Source organism: Notechis scutatus, chromosome 4, assembly GCF_049901735.1.
Source record: "Notechis scutatus isolate UNSWTSFEM ecotype Mainland chromosome 4, rNotScu1.2, whole genome shotgun sequence".
Taxonomy (NCBI): domain Eukaryota; kingdom Metazoa; phylum Chordata; class Lepidosauria; order Squamata; family Elapidae; genus Notechis; species Notechis scutatus.
In genome coordinates this window covers 123,232,455-123,253,010 of record NC_142012.1, presented here as the reverse complement: position 1 = coordinate 123,253,010, position 20,556 = coordinate 123,232,455, and the positions used below count along the sequence as shown (strand labels likewise).

The following is a 20,556-nucleotide window of genomic DNA, read 5'->3' as shown; positions in this document are numbered from 1 at the left end:
AATTTAAATCAAAATTGTATTCAGTATAACAGAAGAAAATAATAATAATAAACATGTGTAGGACAAGACAGAAAGCCCAAAGCTCACTGAGCTAAAATGATCGGAATGCAAGAAAGGTAGAGACCATTTGCACCCTTTAGAGCAGGGGTCCCCAACCGCCGGGTCATGGACCGGTACCGGCCAGCGGAACAAGTCTTACCGGGCCGCTGGTTGCTGGGCGCCGCCATCTTTTTGATAAAAAGTGCTTCCGTGAGCTTTTCCGGTAGAAAGCCATTTCTACCGAAAAGCTCACCGAAGCGCTGGCGCCGCCATCTTTTTGATGAAAAAGTGCTTCCGGTGAGGTCACCGGAAGCACTTTTTCGTCAAAAAAAGATGGCGGTGCCCAGTTGATGCCGGTACCGGGCCGCGGCGCCCAGCTGATGCCGGTACCGGGCCGCGGCATAAAAAAGGTTGGGGATCACTGCTTTAGAGGAAGCAAGTTGCATAATGTGGGGTCCACTACTGAGAAACCCTCATTGGTATATGTTACTCCCTTGACCTCCTGCAGAGGAAGCTGGAGCTATTCTTTCTCAAGAAACTAGACAGCAGCTTCACTATATGCCGATTTGATGCAGTGTACATTGTTCTGTAATCAGTAGAAATTAATCAGACAAGAGAACTGTACATGACTGATAATGCTATACAGTATATCTGATTGTATTTGTCTGACTTCTGTTTGAGGAATGGGAGCTAAATGCATACATTGAAATATTATACTGTATGCTAGCCCTATGCATACATCACTGTACATATATATCATCTTTCATTGCTCCAGATACATTTTAACGGAACTTTTTGCTTCTGAGTTGAGTTTATGTAGAGGAAATTCATAATGGAAATTGAACAAATGTCACTGTCACATAATGGATCACATCTAATTTCTCAGTGTGTGAAAAGTAGGCTTTTCTCATTGCCTTTCCATTAACTCTGTTTTCACACACTGCCAGGTCAGATCCACCTTTTCATTTATTAATCAGTTCTGAATCCTTGGCCATCTCTCTAAGATTTTTTTTTAAAAAATGAGTGGCTTCTTATATAAATGCTGAAATTCTATGCAGTCATACCTTGGAGATATTGAAGGCTTGATTCCAGACCATTGCAATAAAGCAAATATCACAATAACTAGAGACATTTAAATTTTTGGGTTTCCCAGTGTATGTAAAAGTTACATTTACACTATCCTATAGCTTAGTAAGTGTGCAATAGCATTATCTCTTTAAAAATGTATGTATCTTTATTAAAATACTTTATTGCTAAAATTACTAATCATTTTAATAATAATAATGAAATAATTTTGATATATTGTAAAAGTTACCAAAATGTGATCCAGAGATCCAAAGTGAGAAAATTTGGCTGGAAAAATCATTATCTATGTAATAGGAGGCCTTTTTTAATCTTGAGGCTCTCTTCAAATCTATTGGTGAAGTGGAAATGATAGCAATATCATCTGCATACACGAAACATGGAATAAGTCGATCAGCCAGGTTTGAGGGATGAGATTCTAATTTTGTGAGTCATACCACCATGTCATTGATATAGAAATTATATAAGGGGGAAAGATTGCAACCTTTTTATACTCTTAATTAGGTACCAGGTTAAAAAGATGTCCTTGGTTGTTTTCAAGTCTTATTTGTATATAAGTATAGTTATGTAGCATTTTAATGAATACTAACCAGCATCTATCAATAGAACATCTCTCCAGTTTTTGACTACAGACATTCTCTAGAGACTGATTGAAATCTATTTTGAAATCAATAAAATTCACATACAAAATTTCCCTGCAAGCACTGTTCCATGGTTGATTTCCGTATTCTGAATCCAGTGTGCTCTTCCATAAGAATGGTTTCTTCCAACCAGTTCATTTATTTCAATAAAGGTATCTAGTGCAGTTTTCTGATAATGCTTAGTAGGCTAATTGAATGATAATTGGATGGACCCTATGTCTTTGACTTTTAAATATAGGGACAATAATAGAGGTATTCCATTCAGGAGCATTTTTAATGTAGAAGTTACAGCTTTAATTGAATTCTTAGATTCATGCCTATCAGTCAATTCTTAGCTTAGTCAGGCCTGCAGGGATGATGTCCCTCCCAGGGAGTTTGCCATTTTTTGGTTGTGTGACTAGTTTGGAGATTTTAGTTCGAGTGAAAGGAGGCTAATATTTTAGCTTCTCCTGAATCTTTTGGTGATTATAGGGTTACAACTTTAAGAAGCATAAAATCATCAGTATTAAACTTTCCATGTGGAAACTATAGTTGGACCCTCTAATTTAGGACTAGTTTCATTCACATGGTCAGAGATGATATACCAAAATGTGTTGTTATTCTTGATATTGGTGACCTGAATCAATTTTTCCCAGAAAGCTTTCTGCACATCTCTTTTTTTTCCATAGAGTTTTATATCCCCCCCCCTTTTTTTTTTCCTATTGAAGAGATTTCAGGAATTGCAAAAAGCTTTTACTCTTATATAATTTAAAACATTCAGCTAGGAGGTTCTTAGCTTTTATATATTCCTTATCAGACTGGGGCTGGGATTTTCTTTTATTTATTCCTTGTTTGGTTTTGCTGACTAGTAGATAACAGAATAACAGAGTTGAAAGGGACCTTGAAGGTCTTCTAGTCCAACCTCCCTGCTTCATTTCTAAGTGTTACCATTTAAATCCAAGGAGCAGCACTGTCAGAGAGCTAACTTTTGCAGCAAAAACAGCAGAACATCCGCAAGAGAGAGAAAAACCCGCAACCATGTTAGGGAGAGTCTTCAGCCATGTTAGGGAGAGTCCTCAGCAGCCATGTTGGGGAGGAGTCCCTTTTCAATGTATTCTATTAAGGATAACATATAATTGTAGCATAAGTTTTATTCCACTTGTTTTTGTAATATTTTGTAATATTTGGGGGGGCGGGAACATAGGTGTTTATAACAGGGTGGAGGTAGCCAACCCAAAGTCATAGGTTGGGCACAAATGGATGAATCTTTTTTGCTACCCCAATGCATAGACCACCACTTGGCCTCCCTGTTTTCCTTAATTAAATGGACTTGAGAGAATGCACTACAAAGTTATCAAGCTCAGTATCTTCTGTGGACCATGTCTTCTCTAACAAAATAATGATCCATCCCTGCACTTACAGTGCCAACCTGCAATAGGGGGAAGTGTGTGTTGGTGTATGTCTGTATGTGTGTGTATGTACGTGCATTATTGTGTAAGTTTCCCCTCTCCACAAAAGCACTTTTATAAAGGCAAGCATGTGTAAGGATGCACATACACACAAACTTGTAGGAAGAAAAGGTTTGCTATTGGCTGCATACCTTCCCTCCCCCACTATTAATTCTGCTAGTATAAGCTTAGCAGAACTAGTGGGGGGAGGGAAATCTAGCATCTAATGACGACAAAAGGAAAATAGTTTCACCAATGTTTGAAGGAAAAAAACAGCCACTTTTCTGTCTTATGGCCCAACCCATTCTCCTTTCCTATCCCAAAATTTTGAGCTTTAGAGAGGTCCGAAAAGATAAAAAATAACACCGGTTGGAAGTGAATCAGCAGCTACTGGATCTGTAACAGCCAAATACTTGCTTTTTATTGTACTATTTAGAATTAAGGTTTATATTTATTTATTTTTTTAAAATGAAGATAAATTTCTTCCATAAAATTTATTGGTGAATATCATCTGCATGTATGGCTTTCAGCAGCCTCTTGGGTGGAGTATTGCGGATGTTCTATATTGGTATGGCAGTGATATTAAAACAGAAATAGTAATGAATTGCACCACTGATTGAATCTGCAGGAAACGCTTTAGGAACTTGGCATAAATTATTGCGATGGAAACTGACCAAAATTGGCTTGAAGAGTAGCCATGGATTTGATTAACAACCCCCCCCCCCCAATTTTTGTAATTCAGATATTAACTTTCTGAGTAGTGTCTGCACCTCTAGTTTTTAGAGTAATAGTATATCACACACAAAAAGAAAAAATGATAATTTTTTTAGATTTTATATTCAGAATTAGCTTATTAGAATTGGCTTATTTCTTCTTAAATTAACATTAGTAGAAGTGTTTAGCTAAGTACATTTGGAAAGCTGGTGTCCTGGCTAGTGACCAGAAATCCTGCTCCTCTTGAACTACTAAAGTTCCACTTATTTAATCATGAGTTCATGCTACTGTTTTGTTGAACAATTCAGTAATGTCTGATTGACTGTATTTCAGTTCTTCTGTGAAAGCTGTAGGTGACGTATATGGAAGTTTCCCTAAACTTATCTCTACAACATTTGTATGAAGTAGTGCCTGCTGATAGAAGGTAACTGCCCAAGTCATAGACAACTAATGTGCCTGCAGGGGATCTGGACTGGCTGTTGATCCACCATTTCAGCACTACTCTATTTGCCATCTTCCCAAGGGAAAGCTCCTGGTAAATTCCTATTCATACTTGTCTGTGCTCCACTTGCAGCTCCCTTTTATTCCTTCAGCATTCAGTGGGTTCTGACAATCACCTTAGATCAGGGGTGTCAAACTCTATTTCATTGAGGGCCGCATCAAGTTTGTATTTGACCTCAGGGGGTCGGGGTGTGTGTGGCAGGGGGGCGTGCCCAGCTCAATGTCACTCATTTCAGGGCACCTGTGGTGGGCGGAGTTGGGGGATCCTCCTGCAGCCCATCTACCAGCAAAAATGGAGCTCAAAAGGGCCACGTGCGACCCTCCCAAATTCCATTTTCACTGGCAGAAGCACTGCAGGCCAGTCCTTTGCTGTTTCCAGTGTGGCCTCATGGGCCAGTTCTAAGCACCCCATGGGCTGGAATTGGCCTGCAGGCCTTGAGTTTGACACCCCTGCCTTAGATCTTTCCATTCATTTACTACAAAATCAGTGTCCCAGAACATTCCCCAGGCCATGCTCCTCAATTATTTAATTTCTATTTTTTTTTTTTTTATTTCCATTTTAATACGGAAAATTAAAATACAAATTCAAAGGGGGGGGATGGAAATTTTACAAGAACAAAATAAGCTAAATGAAGACATTAAAAATGTGGATTAAAAAGACAAAAAACAGAAATACATATTATGCCCCCATAGATGAACACTGACAAATATATTGCAACAATAATATCTTACAACGCTTGCTGCCAATTTTCTTATGGAAAGTGAAAATGTTCTATAATTAAATGGTAAATAATGAGGAAACAAAGAAAAAAGTTATAATTTGCAGTAAACTAGTTTATTAAAATATTGCTCAGTTCAATTCTAGAGAGCAAAGCTGCCAAATAGCCAGCTTTTGCAGCAAAATCAGCTGTTCATCAGAGGAAGTGGGAAAAATTATCTGCCATTCACCACACCATCTTTAATTTGTAGATCACTGAAGAAGGATTGCAGGAATAAAGAAATAAGCAAAATATGTTACAATTGTTATTCTTTGCATTGCTTATTTAGATATATAACTCTTTGTCAGTTTGTACTCTACTCTGGAATTTATTGCTTATCTAGGGAAATCTTCCATGTATCTATTATTTTTTGATTTCTACTTTTCTTCTGCTATTTTTAATATATTAGCAGATAGCCATCCCATTTTTTGTTTTGCTTTTTTCATTTTGACATATTTTTGTTTGCTTCAGCTTTAACGATATATGATGAAGTTTCACCCAGAGTTCTTCAGATACCCTATTTATCAAATCTATTTTATTAGAACTATTTTTACCCTTACTGCATACTCATATGAAATATTGCTGAGGTCATATCTTATTGGCCTGTTTATTGTATTAATTTACTTTAGTCGTAATGTTGCAAGGAGGAATTTGACCTGAGGTACAATTAGCACTAAGGCTGTTTTTTTTTTGCTGACTAAGAGTGTTTGCTTACAGAGTATATAGCCAAATTGATTTTAGCATTTTCCATATGTAGAATTGTCCTTTAAGTTGTTGGAAGGACATATTTCTTATAAACGTTGATATGTTGGGTGGAACTGTTCCATCTGTGTACTGCTTCATTTTATATACTGAGGCCAAATATTCTGATTAATCCAGATATATATTATTTCCAACTTTAGCATTCACTTTAAATGTCCTGTAATTACTATAACTTGGGGGGGGGGGCGGGTTGTGTGTTGATAAGATACTTCAGGTTGCTATAGAATTGTTTAACTTCTGCTGTATCTCCTATCGTTAGAGAGCTGTAATTTTATGGCTTGCCTTGGACTCAAATTGAGACCATTTTGTTGTTGTCTGAGTTGTCTCTAAGGAGTGACTTTGACAGCATTCTGTTCATGATGGTTATGTGTCTATGCTAGAAGATCTGATGCTCTTCTAATGTGAAGAGACTCATCACAAGCCATTTGAGTTTACTGATTTGTAGAATATTAATGTTCGATCTTGATATTTCTGCTCTGACATCAATTTTGTCTTGATTCATGATTTTGACATCCATATTCCAATCTTTGCATTATCAAACCTTCCTTTTGCTATTTGCTGTTGTCCAGTTCCAATATCTTTTAACTTAGAGGATTCTATTTCAGTATTGTATAATGTTTTCATTATCCTATTATTAATCTTTGTTCGGTTTTTAGCAGAATACTAGAGTGGGATGCCATTTCTTTATGAGTAGGTTTAATTTTTGCGTCCCCCTAATCTGTAATCTGCCCTCATGGGTGATCTTTTTAGAATGTGTACTCTCTTATAGCACACATTATAGGATGTGTAAGCCGTTTATCATTACAACTAATGCTCCATGAAGCGGAATTGGGAATAGTCAATTGGAAAAAAATTAATTGCAATCAACAATTTGTATTTGACAAGCATTCTATCTATCCCACTTGCCTAGCTTTATTTAAATTTTATGCATTGAGATATAACAAATTGCATGTAGCAATATATTTCTAAAAGTAGATGTAGACTGCAAAAATGTAGAAATTAAAAAGAAAAAACATTTCCACTTCACATCATTAATTTTTTTAGGTCAATGAATTTATTTCAATGGATAGAATAGAAGCCGAATTACATGTTTTGATCACTGTAGATTGCATGCCAGGCTGCAAGCAAATTCATATTATTTATTTGTTTGTTTGTATTCCACTCCCACCTTTATTATTTTTGCAAATAATTCAAATAATTGGCGGGGAGGAGCCTTTTTAATTATCTTTCTCCCAATCAAGCTATCTAAGCTTTGCTGCCTCTTTGCCCTTTGCAATGTAGCCCCTCCTTCTTGAGAATCAGACAACATTCAGTCACAGCATCACACCTTTCATGCATTCTTTGTGCATCTTCCCTACCTCTCACTGTATCTCTCATGCACAGCCCCCAGACGTTTGCTATGCCTGTTTTGCACTCTCAAATACCCCATCCTCCCTCCCCCATCTGACAGAAGCCGCTTAACTTCTGCTGGCTTCCCTAATGACTTTGGCTGTAAGAAGCCAGCAAGAGGACTGTGGGATCTAAAGAGTGGGATTTGGTTAACAATGGCAAGCAGGACTAGAGATTGCCATTGTTAAACAATGGGGTCACACTTTAGAACTGTATTGCTTAGTGTTGGAAATTCTGATTCCAGTTGCTATCATAAGTTGACAGCTACCTGTATATGACACTTAGCACACAACCTGGATTCAGATCTAGTATGTTCTTCCTCTTAATTTCATAGAAACAGAACATACCCATTTTCTTTCATTAATTCTATTTGTTAATTTATAGTTTTTTTAAAAAAATTACGTCTTTATTTATGCAATTGTCCATGTGCCACGGTCATCATGAAAATTTGATATAGGTACTGCCCTCATTCCTGCTACAGGGAGCTATGTGTAATGAATTTACATGTACTCAGGTTATGTCATTCTGTTGTTATTACTGTTGTTGTTTCGCTCTTCTTATATTCATGGCTGTTTTCTCCTGCTTTTTTTTGGTGGGGTGGGGGGGCATTAACTGGGCCTAGTTTCAGTTCTGCATGTGAATCTATATTTGAAGAGCTTTGAACGTGATGACTCTCCCAAATGATAGCACAGATGGTTTCAGTGAACCTGTCTAGTTTGATTTTGAGGTTTATCCTGAAATAACAACTGATGTTCAGAAGTGACATTGCTGTACAAATAAAAGGAGGCATATTAATGAACCACAGCACATTTAATGATGTCGCATATATTTCTTTGTTGGGTTCTTCTGGGTATGGAGAAGGGATCTCCCAGTTCAAATCCTGGTCTTAAATATGTTCTATGTTGGAAACTGCAGCTAAGAGTCTCTCTACAGTACACCGTGTCTGCATGATCAGGTTTTAACCAAGCAACTACTGGGCATATTGAGTTTGGTACAATTGGGATCACTATGGTACTTTGCTTTTTTAAATGTATATCCTCTCTTTCCATACAATATAAAGCTAAACAATGTATTTCAGTCATGCAATAGTACATAGTAAAAATAGAGAATAAAGTAGTAATTAAAAAAGAGATCAATTTGCAGCTACTTATTTCAAAGGTAATGAACAGTAATTGGCCTGTACCGTTACTACCTCCATAAGGTAGTACATTGACCACATTATTTTAGGCCCTTGGTAACTGCAATCACATGACTGCAATTTATAATATTTTGCTGAAAACCAGCTTTTATTTCCAGCTTTGACAAAAACACCCCATAATGAACCAGGGGTTTGCTTAATGACCATGATATTCACTTAACCATGGATTCACTTAATGACCATGATAATTCACTTGACTGCTGCAAGAAAGGCAGTAAAATAGGGTTGATCACATGATGACAGGCTTTATGACCATCATGACTTATAACCTTAATGGACAGGCTCCATTATAGTCATAACTCAAGGACAATGTGAACAGTTGTAATGAAGGGAGAAGTCACAATTGATTGGACAAAGATTGGAGAATCATTTCGGATGTTCTCCTGTCTTGGCCAGGAGTTGAACTAAAAGACCTCCCAAGTCCTTTCAAGCCCTGTGATTCTATGCTATATATTTTATTTTTCTTTGTAGAATTGTAGGCTTCAATAAAATTACTATTTTAAAAGCAAATAGTTTGTAAAACCACTGTACTTCATCTCCAGCCTTGCTTTCTTCCTTTTGTCAAATTTATTTAAATGCTTTGTATATAAGTGTATAGCAAATAACTGCAAGTAGACAAAGAAATACACAAATATATCTTTTGTTTTTGCTTGGAGAAAAAAATGGGATTTGAATAGAAATGGCATGGAATGAAATGGAAATACACTGAAGATACCAAGCAAGAAAGAATATTTTGGCTGGAATTCTAATAAAGGTTACTAAAATGTGCCGAGTATTTTATTTTTATTTAACAACCAATTACCTTGATACCTATTTTGTCCTTGCTGCTACTGGGAATTAATTCTAACAGGTATTGTACCTACATCAGCAAAATCTCAAGAAGCAGTTTGCAAACCCTGGTACAATTTTTACCCTTTTCAATTTTAATGATAACATTTACTCTGATAGTCTCTCAATTAGTATTTCCTTTACATTAAGATGCAGTCACAGTTAAAATGAATAACTCTGTCAGATAAAGTAATTCCATAAGTAGCTAATATTATCCACAAAGGATACCTTTGTGAACAGTAGATTGACATGGTAAATATGGGGTTTCTTGATCTGATTCAAATAAGCTGTAATGAGGTATGCATTTTTTATTTATTTTGTGCTTATACATTGGTCTACAATAGATGGAGGAGAAAGAGACAGTTTTAAAATTGCAGCTACTGCCAGAAATCTGGCTTCTAGGTGAAGTAGAAGCAGTGGTGTCATTTCCCCAATCACCACAAAGAGAAGAAATAAGTGATGTCATAAAATCCAGAGTGGATCAGAAGTGCATTTCCAAATATGGCAGATAAGTTGACAAGGCAGCCTAACTCTCTTTAGGTCCTCTTCCATCCTTTTCTCTTTCCTTTCTTGAGGAGCAAAGTATTATGATTCCCCTTCACACTTTTCATTCTGGGCTTTGGGAAAATTAAATCATTTTAGGAACAAGTCTCCCTCCTTTCCAAAAGAAAGAAAAAAGAATGAAGACGGGGAGAAACTTGCTGCATCATTCCAAGCATCTTTCCCCCAGGTTAGACCCATGGAATATCTAATAGACCAAAGTGGAGAAACACAGCACAGATTTAAGTCGTAATTCTTTCTTGGGATCAGGCCAGTCTGATAAACAAATTGTGCCTATAAGGTGAGAGCTAGAAAGAGATAATTTTGAGTCATTATTGAAGGCAGAAGGACTGGATTGCAACAACTTTGGCTAAAGTACCTGCAAAGTATTGGAGCTGTTGAAAAATCCTGTACTTTCTCAGTTGCCTTCATAAAAAAAGATTTAGAAATGGGACTGGAAATAAATGTGACTTCTTTGGAAGGTTTCTCTCTGAAATATGATCTGTCTGCAAGCCGCCTAAAGTCTACAGCATGGGTGTCAAACTCGCAGCATCACGTTGCTGTCACGTGACATTTTGCGACAGTTTCCCCGTTTGCAGAGCAGGGTGGGCGTGACGTATGCCCAACACATCCAGCCCACAGGCCACCAATTTGACATCCCTGGTCTACAGAATCTTGCAATCCTGAGCATAGTGGCCAAAGCAATTCATCAACATTTGAATGGCCACATTTAAAAAGTTAATTCTTAACATTAGGTAACTTTCGCACCTGTGTATGAAAAGTCTTCAGTGTTGTGATCCTTGAGCTAATGAAATAGTCCTTGTGCAGTACTTGAACTGATGAGTTTGAGACCCTGGTTTGGAGAAACAAAAATACCAGCTGCAGTCTCCCATAGACACTACTTATAAAGGTTGACAGTTTGTTGAATGACTATTCAAAGTTACAGTGGCACTGAAAAAAAGTGACATATGATGGTTTTTCACACTTATGACTGTTGCAGCATCCCCATGCCCACGTGATCAAAATTTGGATGCTTGTGAACTGGTTGATATTTATGACAGTTACAGTGTCCCAGAATAAGCTGCAATGATTTATTTAACATCTGTGGCAAGAAAAGTCGTAAAATGGGGCAAAATTCACTCAACACATTTCTCAATTAGCAACATAAATTTTGGGTTCAATTGGGGTTGTAAATTGAAGATTACCTATATGCATTTCTTTGGGCTTCTGTTAAGAGTCTGTAATATGCAGGAACATTTTTGTTCCCTTTCAGATTCCTCTTCATGTCAAAGATGTCTTTATTTATCACAACTATCTCCTTCAGTATAACAGTTGAAATTAGCAAATGTGTGAGTGCTGTTCAGAGCTGACTCATCCACCTACTGGAGATCTGAATCAGAAGCTTAGTACTTGGAGCGAACTCTCAGCACTAGTGAAACCAAACGTTCCCCATCAGGACACTTGCTTTTATGGAAGATTATATATATTGCCAGTTTCAGAAGAAACTAATTAATTCATAAGCTGCCCAGAGTTGTCTCTGGACAATATAGGCAAAATTTTGCCCATCTTGTCCAGAGACAATTCTGGGCATCTACAAATTAATTAATTAATGCTAATTTGCTCTCCTCTTTGCAGATATTTAGGGAATAATATCACAATGGTTATGACAAGAGAAAAAGCATGATAACTAATTATCTGGAAGGATAATTGCTGGTTCGTACAATTTTCTGTGCATGCTCAAACTGTGGTAAATATTAGGAAAAGCAAAATTGGAATGAAATAATGTTTTTATTTTCAACATAGCAACTGAAGTATAATAGCTTGTATTTCTATATATGTTGTTTCACAGTCCCTAGAGTTACAATTATTTTCTTGTAGTGGGGTACATTAATTTTTTTCTTCAACTAAATCTGTAAAGAGATCAAGGCATGAAGGTCTGTTTAGTGGTATCATGGTGAAAGCTAAGGAATAAATTCTTTCTTAGGGCAAGAACTTATCACAAAAGCAATTCAATTATTTTCTTCATATGCCATACTCTTCTAATTAGACACCACAATTCACAGGTATTCAAGAAGTGCAAGTCTTATTAAACAAGAGAAAATAGGCTACAGGACATGAAGGCTATAGAACTTCATTGGGCAAGGGATGGATAATGTTTCAGATGTTGCTGAACTAGAACTCTTTTGATTTTTTTGAATTACATTACTAATTTCCATCTAATATTGTTTAGCTCTTTCACAAGTCCACCAGAGGTGATAAAAGATTCCTATTTGACTCTGATATTTCCAGCAACTATTTGGGAATACATTTTAGCCATTGTATCTGGGAAGAAATATCATCTGTACATCATTTTATAGTAATTCTTTTTGAGGTTACAGCATAAATTCCAGTTCCTTTATATACATATTTTCCCATTGATCAGTTGGTATGTTAGATTGAATTGTTTTTGCCCAACTTATCATACAGCTTTTAAATCATTCATCTTCTGTTTCTGATTTTAACAAAAAAAATAATATTTTAATGATAAGGTGGTCATCATTTGTACACATTTCCATTTCAAAGATAGCTTTATCATGTTTGAAATTGTACAGTTTCTTACCAACTTTAAATCTTAAATTTGCAACTGTGAGTTGCAAATATGAAAATCATTGACAATTGCAACCTTTTAGTGCCAGGTATTCTCCGGATTTTAATTTAGTATCATCTGTGGAGTATTCCAATAAATCTGCACACCTTAACTATTTTTGTCTGACCCTTTTCTATCATATGTTTTGGGAAGGAAGCCATAAAGGTATTTTGGGGCATAATCTCATATTTATTCCAAATTCTCAAAATGGCTCACCTAGGACAGTTGATTTCTAAAATCAATATTAAGCGTTAACCTTATACCATCCATACGCATGCCAGGCCAGGCCAGTTTGTAATCTTGAAGGATAACTCCAGAAGAATTCTGCCAGAGTTCCCCTGGCCTTTTAGATCTATTTTCCTTCTGCTCTGTGGCTTATTACCCGAAGCCCTTTGTTTGACAAAAGGACAGAGATGTGATTCATGGAAGTCCTGGCGGATAGCCTGCTATTTTATTGTTTGGTGGAGAGTGTTATTTATTATGCTTAGTCTCTCATGGGTAGTTGCATTTCACTGTAAGTTACTATTCCTATTCCTATCACAATCTCAGCAGATATGCAAGAAAATTGTCAATTCAATTTAGGCATAGTGGTTTTTGCTGGGTAATTTTTTCATTGCCAATAAAACTGACAACAGAATTAAATGAGCCTGCTTGAGAAGCGGGCAGCAAATTCTCTTGGAGCACGATTGTTGACAAACTATTCAAAAGTAATCTTGCAGTGTATCAACTTTTATTCATTTCTTTGTGTCTGTGCATTGTTTGGGAAATGGAGCGCAGAGTGGATATTAGGCAGCAAATTCTATTTGGCAATATCCTGTTGAAGTCTATGGCAAGAGTAGGGAAGACTGGATATGTTTGTACATGTATTCCTTTTATCTGTAACTGCTGCTTGGCAGAGAATGGCATGATAGGAAACTGGAAGATGCTTAAATGGGCAAACTTCTCTATTTTGCAGGTACTTCCTGGACATTCATGTCAGCAAATAAGGACCTATGGGTCTTCATAATGACAGGAGGAGCTGACATTTGGCACCCTTTCATTATTAAAGTACACTTGTTCATAAATTATATTTTAAAAATTCTATGTGATCCAGCATTCTGGAATAGAGGCAGACATGAGTAGGCTTTAAGGTTTACCTGACTTAATCTGAGAAGTCTCATTTTCTCTTTTTATTTATCTCTTAGGAAAGCAGATATAAAATTCTATCATTCTGAGATAAAATTGTGACATCTGCTATTACTGTATTTTGCTTTTCATTGAATTGATTGCTTGATTGCATATATGTTGTCAGCTTGGTGCCAACTCTTAGTGTCTATATAAATAGATATTCTCCATGATAATCTGTCCTTAACTTGGACCTTCAGCTGCACCATTGCTATACTCATTGCCATTGTAACTGAGTCCATGCTGCTTGGCCATTCTTTTTCTTTCCCAGGATTGGAACCTTTGCCAGAGGGCTAGGTATTTGCAAGCTATGTTTGAATCAGTGTACTGATAGATTATTATTTTGTAAAATAATTACTTCTGCAGTTTTAGAGATGGGGTTAATTATATATTTATGCATCGTTTTTTTGACATTTGGAAGCAATATGCAATTAACACAAACAAAACAGAAAATAGGTTTAAAACTAAGTAAAAGAATAATTTTAAAAGTGTAATTATAAACAATTATGTCGGCATTGAAAGATGGTAGCATAGATACCAAGAAACTGTTGTTAAAATGCCATTTCTCCAGCAATTGAGCTTTTCTTCCATAATATCTCTGATAAAAGGTTCATCTGGAGAATACCTTTGTGAAATTATGCACTTGGAGAACATAAATAAGATAGAATAGTTGTAGGAATATCCCCACATGCCTTTGAAAGACAATATAAAAGTACATTTTAGAACGTTTCAATCTTCTGATCTGTCTTTTCTAAATTTTCTTGTTCCGTTGCATTGGATGATTCATAGGATTTCAGGCTTTTAATTTGCTAAACTGAATTTGGGAGTCCCTAACCTCTCAATTTAGTCTCCAATAGACTTATTGATGAGGATGGGGGAATTTCTAATGCCACAGATCAAATTGGAAATAGAAATCACAATACATCTTTTACACAAACTCTATATCTAATTGAATTAATTACTTTAATGTAATTTAAATCATTTGTTTTCTTTTTTCAGCAGATTTGAGACTTTTGTAATCTTGGAATTGAGTTCCCAGTAAAGAACTATATGATGTTGAGGTTATGTATTTCAGATACAATAGTATTCAGCATGTTGATGTTTCATTTCCATTGTGTTTTTGGGATGCAGGTTTTGGAAGTGGTGCGCTCCAACTATGATACACTTACCTTAAAATTACAGGATGGCCTTGACCAATACGAGCGCTATTCAGAACAACACAAAGAAGCCTCTTTCTTTAAAGAGCTGGTGAGTTTTAACTCTCTGGTAAAAGAGTCAATTGGCTCATGATCCAGCTTACAGTTGCAGTAATAATGCAACAAAAGCTGCCTGTATATTCATAAAATGTATGAATTATATCACTGTAGAGGCCTGATCATTATTTCAGTTGGATGGTGAGCAAGTAGACTTAAATACACGTTTTATCTCCCCTTGATTTGGGATTCTTTGAATTCTTGAAGAAAACTGGAGATGCACATGAAGACTTTTCTCCAAAGGCAGAGATATCCCATACTTACTAGTTCAGCATTTTACAACAGATCTATCGATGAAGCAGAAATAAAAATGTTTTCTTCCCAAGCAGACTTTATGCTGTAATTTGAAATGCTCTGTTAGGATATCCTGTTCTCACTAGTTGTACGTATCAAGAGCTGACTGCTTATTGGACTTGTGCAAGCAGCCTTGATACATTTTGACAAGATGCTTTGCACTACGAAAACGAGGCCATTCACCTCACTGAGATGAAGTGGCCACAGGAATTGCCTGGGCATGATGCCCTTATACCTTTTGGCATTTGCAAAAGTTACTTTAGCCAGGAGGAATTGTGCTGCTTTGAGAAGCAGCTTCAAGGGGATACTTCACCAAACGGCCGTTGATAGGTAGGTGCAGCTTAGCTTCTTATTCCCACACTGCTTCAAATAGTTTTTTCCACTCGAACTTCTTCCTGTGCTTTATTGGGCATTCTTTGCCAGGCTATCCCTATATCCCTTCTTGCAAATATAGGACAATGGCTGCTAGCTACCATTAATATTTTTCATTTGTAAAATATAATTTTCATGATAGTGAGCTTTTCCTAAATTACATGAAAACAACTATGCTTGTCCCCATCTGTGTAGCAGGAGCGCCGTTATCCTCAATATGCTGTATTTGAGGATATGAGGGAGCAAATACGCTGCCTCTGTTCTCTCTTTTTCCCCCTTGGCCACTGTCACTATTTTTTTCTATACCCTTTTATTCGTTAGGTGAAGAGTTTTATCTTTGTTTTGATTAAAACGAGGACATTGTTTTTCCTAACTCATAGAAATTATTCTTTGAAGAAACTATCCTGATAAACACTAATAGAGTTCAATTCTTTATCACTGAGAATAATTCATGTCCCTGCCAACAAAAGTGTCTCTTTCTCTCTCGTTCCCAATATGTGGCATGCCCAAATGAGGAACCGGGAAGCCTTTTTTTCATTATTTTTCAGTTGGTGATTAAACATCAACCAGTTTAATTTATTTATAGAGGAATATTTATCTCTTATTTCCCTAGAGACTAATTTAGCCTCATCCAAGCCAACCCTTTACTGAAAGCTACAACCTCATTTCCTGAGTTTACTTTCAAAGTAGAAGAAAGGAATCAAGCTGATCCAGTGTAACCTGCTGATGACAAAATACTTTACTTCTCTTTTTACCATCACATTTACCATGTTTTTTTTCTTTTAGGTCCACAAATACCAAGCACCTTCTCTAGAATATATATTTTCATAAGATTTTGTCACATAGGTTATTAAGTAAGATCAACACATGTGGATCTCTCTTCTACTGTTTACCTTTTGTACAAAGTGTACTTTTCTAATTTATTTAGTTATTGTGATGGTTTTATTTAAGATTGTTTTTAATTGTTCTCTCATAAAGCACTCTGGGCTCTCCAGGAAAAAAGCCAATGTAGAAACAACATAAATAAAAAATGTGCAGAATGATAGCATAATAGACAAATGCAAAAGCTGCCTCCTCGCTCTTCTTCCACTGTACAGATGTTTGTATCAGTCTTAAGTCATCTCCCAATTTCCATGATTTCAGGACTTTTACAACTTGTGGGCTTTTACAACTCTTGGTATATGGTTATTTCCTGAATTTACCTCCATGTGATTCTGCTCATTTCCCCAAAACTCTGCTTGGCCACACATTTCAGGGAACCCACAGTATGAAGCAGATGAAGCAACCATATACCAAGAGCTTGAAAAAGTCCTGCAATCATGGAAATTGGGAGATGACTAAGATTGATACAAACATCTGTACAGAACTAACTTTTTAAAGTAGGCCAGACCCTGTAATTTATAAAACTTTAAGAATTTGACCACTTTTTAAAAAACTATGTTCTAGTTGAATTCTCTCATTTGCTTTTCTATTTTTTCTTGAAGAATTTATTAACTTCTTCAATGAATGAACCACTGAGAGACATGGCTTAGGGTTAACAAACAAAGTGACTTATTAGAATATTCCAACTGATTGTTTGATTGGTATGTATTGCCTGTTCACGGATGCCTATCAAATAAGAATTTTCCTTGGTAATGGAACCATAATATGCTTGCCCTTGGATAGCTTTATCTATGTCTTTTATTCAGGGGCAGGCATGTGGAACTAGTAGATTGAAGAAAAAAATTAATATCACTGTATGGAAAGTACCTGGTGAAAGGAATGAAAATACTTGTTAAAAAAAGTATAGGAAAGGATTGATCAATTCATTGTTGCTCAGGATGGGAATGCCGTCATGTCTGGGCTTGTAGACTAAGCCTTGACACTGGGTTATGCTTCCTTTTTCATACAGATTTTTTTTTAATGCAGCTAACGCTACAGTATAATCACATAAGGTCATTTTTTTGTATCTAGTAGTAATATAAACTGCATCTAACAAATATGGCCTTCCACGCCAAACAGTTCACTGCATTGAACAATGGTCTATTCAAGGCCTCCTTAATGCTGGAATATTGGGCCAAATGTACGCCAAAAGTGATATTATAGTGATTGTTCTGTCTCCCACAGGTTCGGTCCATCAGCATCAACGTACGGCAGAATCTGGCGTTCAATACTCTTAGCCAGGAAGCCCTGCTAAAAGAGTTTTCAACCATCTCCTGAAGCTGTCTTCTTGCTTCATAACTAGTCCTGGTATTACCGTATCATTTCCTGCAGAATAGCTCCCGGATGTGGAACAGTCTAACTCTACTGTGTGGTTCTGTTTGTGTTTTGTTTTGTTTTTAAAGAGAAGATCAAGGGAAGGCTTGGACTTGCCCCATACTCTTGAGCTTAGAGACTTAACAATATAGACTGCATTGGGAGTGGGAAAGAAGGGGCAGGGGTTATTTCTCTTTTTTAATTTCTTTGTGACAACTGTTGTGTAGGGATAAGAATTGTTTACTGAGTGAGCAAGAATAGAGCAGAAGCGTGTTGCTTAGAGAGTTCAGACTTAATGGTTCTCTGAAGACTGCTGAAGCCTGAAGTGAGAAAGGGGCACAGGAACCAAGTTCTTGATAATATGGAACAGTCTGACTGAACACTCATTTTATGTAAATTTATACTTGGATGCTTTGAATCTACGGTTCGTGTATATTGTTAGGTCCATTTTAGTTGGTGCTGAAATTAACACTATGGGCTCTGTCTTCATTCTGCACAAGGTCTCCTATTCTAATGGTCTTGCCAGAACTCCACCTCAGGATGGCCTTGGTGCCCAACCTAAGGGTCTTGCTGTCTGAAGTTTCTTAGCTGAGAGATTATCTCTATGAGTTTATCCTTACTATTCCATTGTGCCATGCTTTAAAACCTTGGGAGTGAAGATATTAAGATGTATTAGTGATTTTTATCCCCAAAGGAGCAATAAGGGAAAACATTGTATGGTTTTACTTCCACCCCAGTTGTGCATCAAAAGAAGGCAGTTCCTCCTGTACCCAAAAGGTTGACTGAGCTCCTGTCCTAGAGTCCTTCACTTTTTTCTGGCTTCTCAGCCTTGGATTCTCTACCTATTGGTAGGGTAATCGAGTGCTCTCGTCAGGCTTGTCACTGTCCTTTCTATCAAAAATAACCTCTGTGAATTTCACAGCAATTGCAACTGTTTAAATCAGTTCACCACTTTATGTATTCCAATAAAGTACTTCCTTGGAAATTCAGAATTAAAACAATAATTTGTCTACTTTATCAGTTCTTATTTATTTTAAAGAAATATTTATTTGGGAGGGGAAATATATTTATAGTCATTCTATACTCCTGTCTGTCAAATGAAATAACTCATGCAAACCAGAGCTGCATAATTATTCTGTCAATTTTTTCTCATTATTTTGCAGGATTTATTTTTGAGCCATTTTTAATGAAAATGATAACCAAGGCACTTAATTGTTTGCATTATACATAAAGAATTCACACAACTGGGCTTTGTTTGAAAATTAAAAGTTGGCTATGATTCTGGCATTGTGCACCATTTATAGATCTATTCTTAGATCTGTAACGTATGGTAATGTTAATATTTGAGCCACTATTCATTTGGGGGATGAGGAGCAGTACAGTATTTTCCCAAATTCATATCTTCTTTCTTCTCAAACCACTGCCACTGGAAACAAATATGATTGGATGAACATACACAAATGCATCTTAATTTGGCCATTCATACTAACAGAACGATAACCAGAGATTTCAATTCAGAGACAAGGGTCATTTGGGGAAAAATTTTGCTCTTTGGAACAGATTGGAGAAAATCCTGTGCCCTTCTCTCACCCACTGATGAACTCATCTCTCCTAGTATCGAATTATGAGTTCAAAGATGCAAAGGACAGCTTCCAGAAGAAAAGCTACAGAAGTTGCACTGCTGAACAGCACATTCAAGAGGCCATTGTTAGTACTCAGTAAAGGATTGGAAGGGGTTACAATATCCATGGCTTTTGTGCATGCAATGTACTTTTTGTGAATCATTTGGGCAATAATATTATAGCTGCTACTAGTTATATTTCCTTGTATATTTCCTAGTACATAGCTCATATTATCTATTGCTGATATATGTACCCAAATTGCATAATCTTTATTTTAGGACCCTTAATTTTCTAATGAAAATCTAGACTTGAACTTTTGTGTTAGAGAGAAAATGGAGTTGAGAATGTGTCAATTCCATTCCAAACTTTTAGAATTTTTCATTTAATCCAAGATTTCTGTATAAATTGGTATTGCATCCATTTTCTCCCAGGTGACTTGGACTGGGCCTCAGCTAGCTTGGAAGAATAATATATGTATCTTCTGACTTTAACAAGGGATGTCTATCACTCTTCCCCAGAGTAGCCCTGCTTTTGAAATAAAGGCAGTTGCAGCATGTACTCCCTCTTCCTTCAAACTTCAGTTTTCCAACTTTCAGGTTTGTTGAAATCCTTCTGGTAAAGTGGAAAAAAATGAGACCAATATTTTTCTGAGTTTTAAGGATGAGAAGCTTCTGGGACTTCTGTTCCTATCTTTAAACCCATCCATTCCCCAAACCTTGAAAAATGCCCCACCCTTGCCATTACCTGGCTGAACTGAAATTGCTTTTAGGGTTTGAAGAAAAAAATGGCTTCCTGCTTCCTTCCTCCTTAAAATCTCACCACAAAGGCTAAAATCAACCTGAAAAATGGGAAATTCAGGCCTTCTTTAAATTCAGTAGTTAAAGACCTTCCGTTCCCATTCTATTTTAATTTGTAAATCAAAATAAAACTTTGTGGCCCTTTTTTTTGCTTGAGAAGCCTCATTTTTTAAAAAAAATATTGGATTTTTTGTTGCCAAAATTTAGCTGACAAAGAGTAAACAGGGTATTTGAATCAGCATTAGTTTCACAAGCTGAGAGTTGCCTATTCCAGCTACGCCTTTTCATTGCCTTATCACATGCCATTGCATTG

The 20,556-nt window shown here is 36.5% G+C and overlaps 1 protein-coding gene across 3 annotated transcripts in view; it reads left to right on the top strand.

Moving 5' to 3' along the window:
• Window positions 1-18,813, top strand: part of ARMH3 (armadillo like helical domain containing 3) — a 131,964-nt gene extending 113,151 nt beyond the window's left edge. For all 3 annotated transcript variants that reach the window (XM_087964674.1, XM_087964675.1, XM_087964676.1), the window contains exons 25-26: window positions 14,802-14,918; window positions 17,696-18,813. In XM_087964674.1, coding sequence (XP_087820800.1) covers window positions 14,802-14,918; window positions 17,696-17,788 — 210 coding nt within the window. In that variant the 3' untranslated portion in view covers window positions 17,789-18,813. The remainder of the gene's footprint in view (window positions 1-14,801; window positions 14,919-17,695) is intronic.
• The last annotated feature ends 1,743 nt before the right edge of the window (window positions 18,814-20,556 follow it).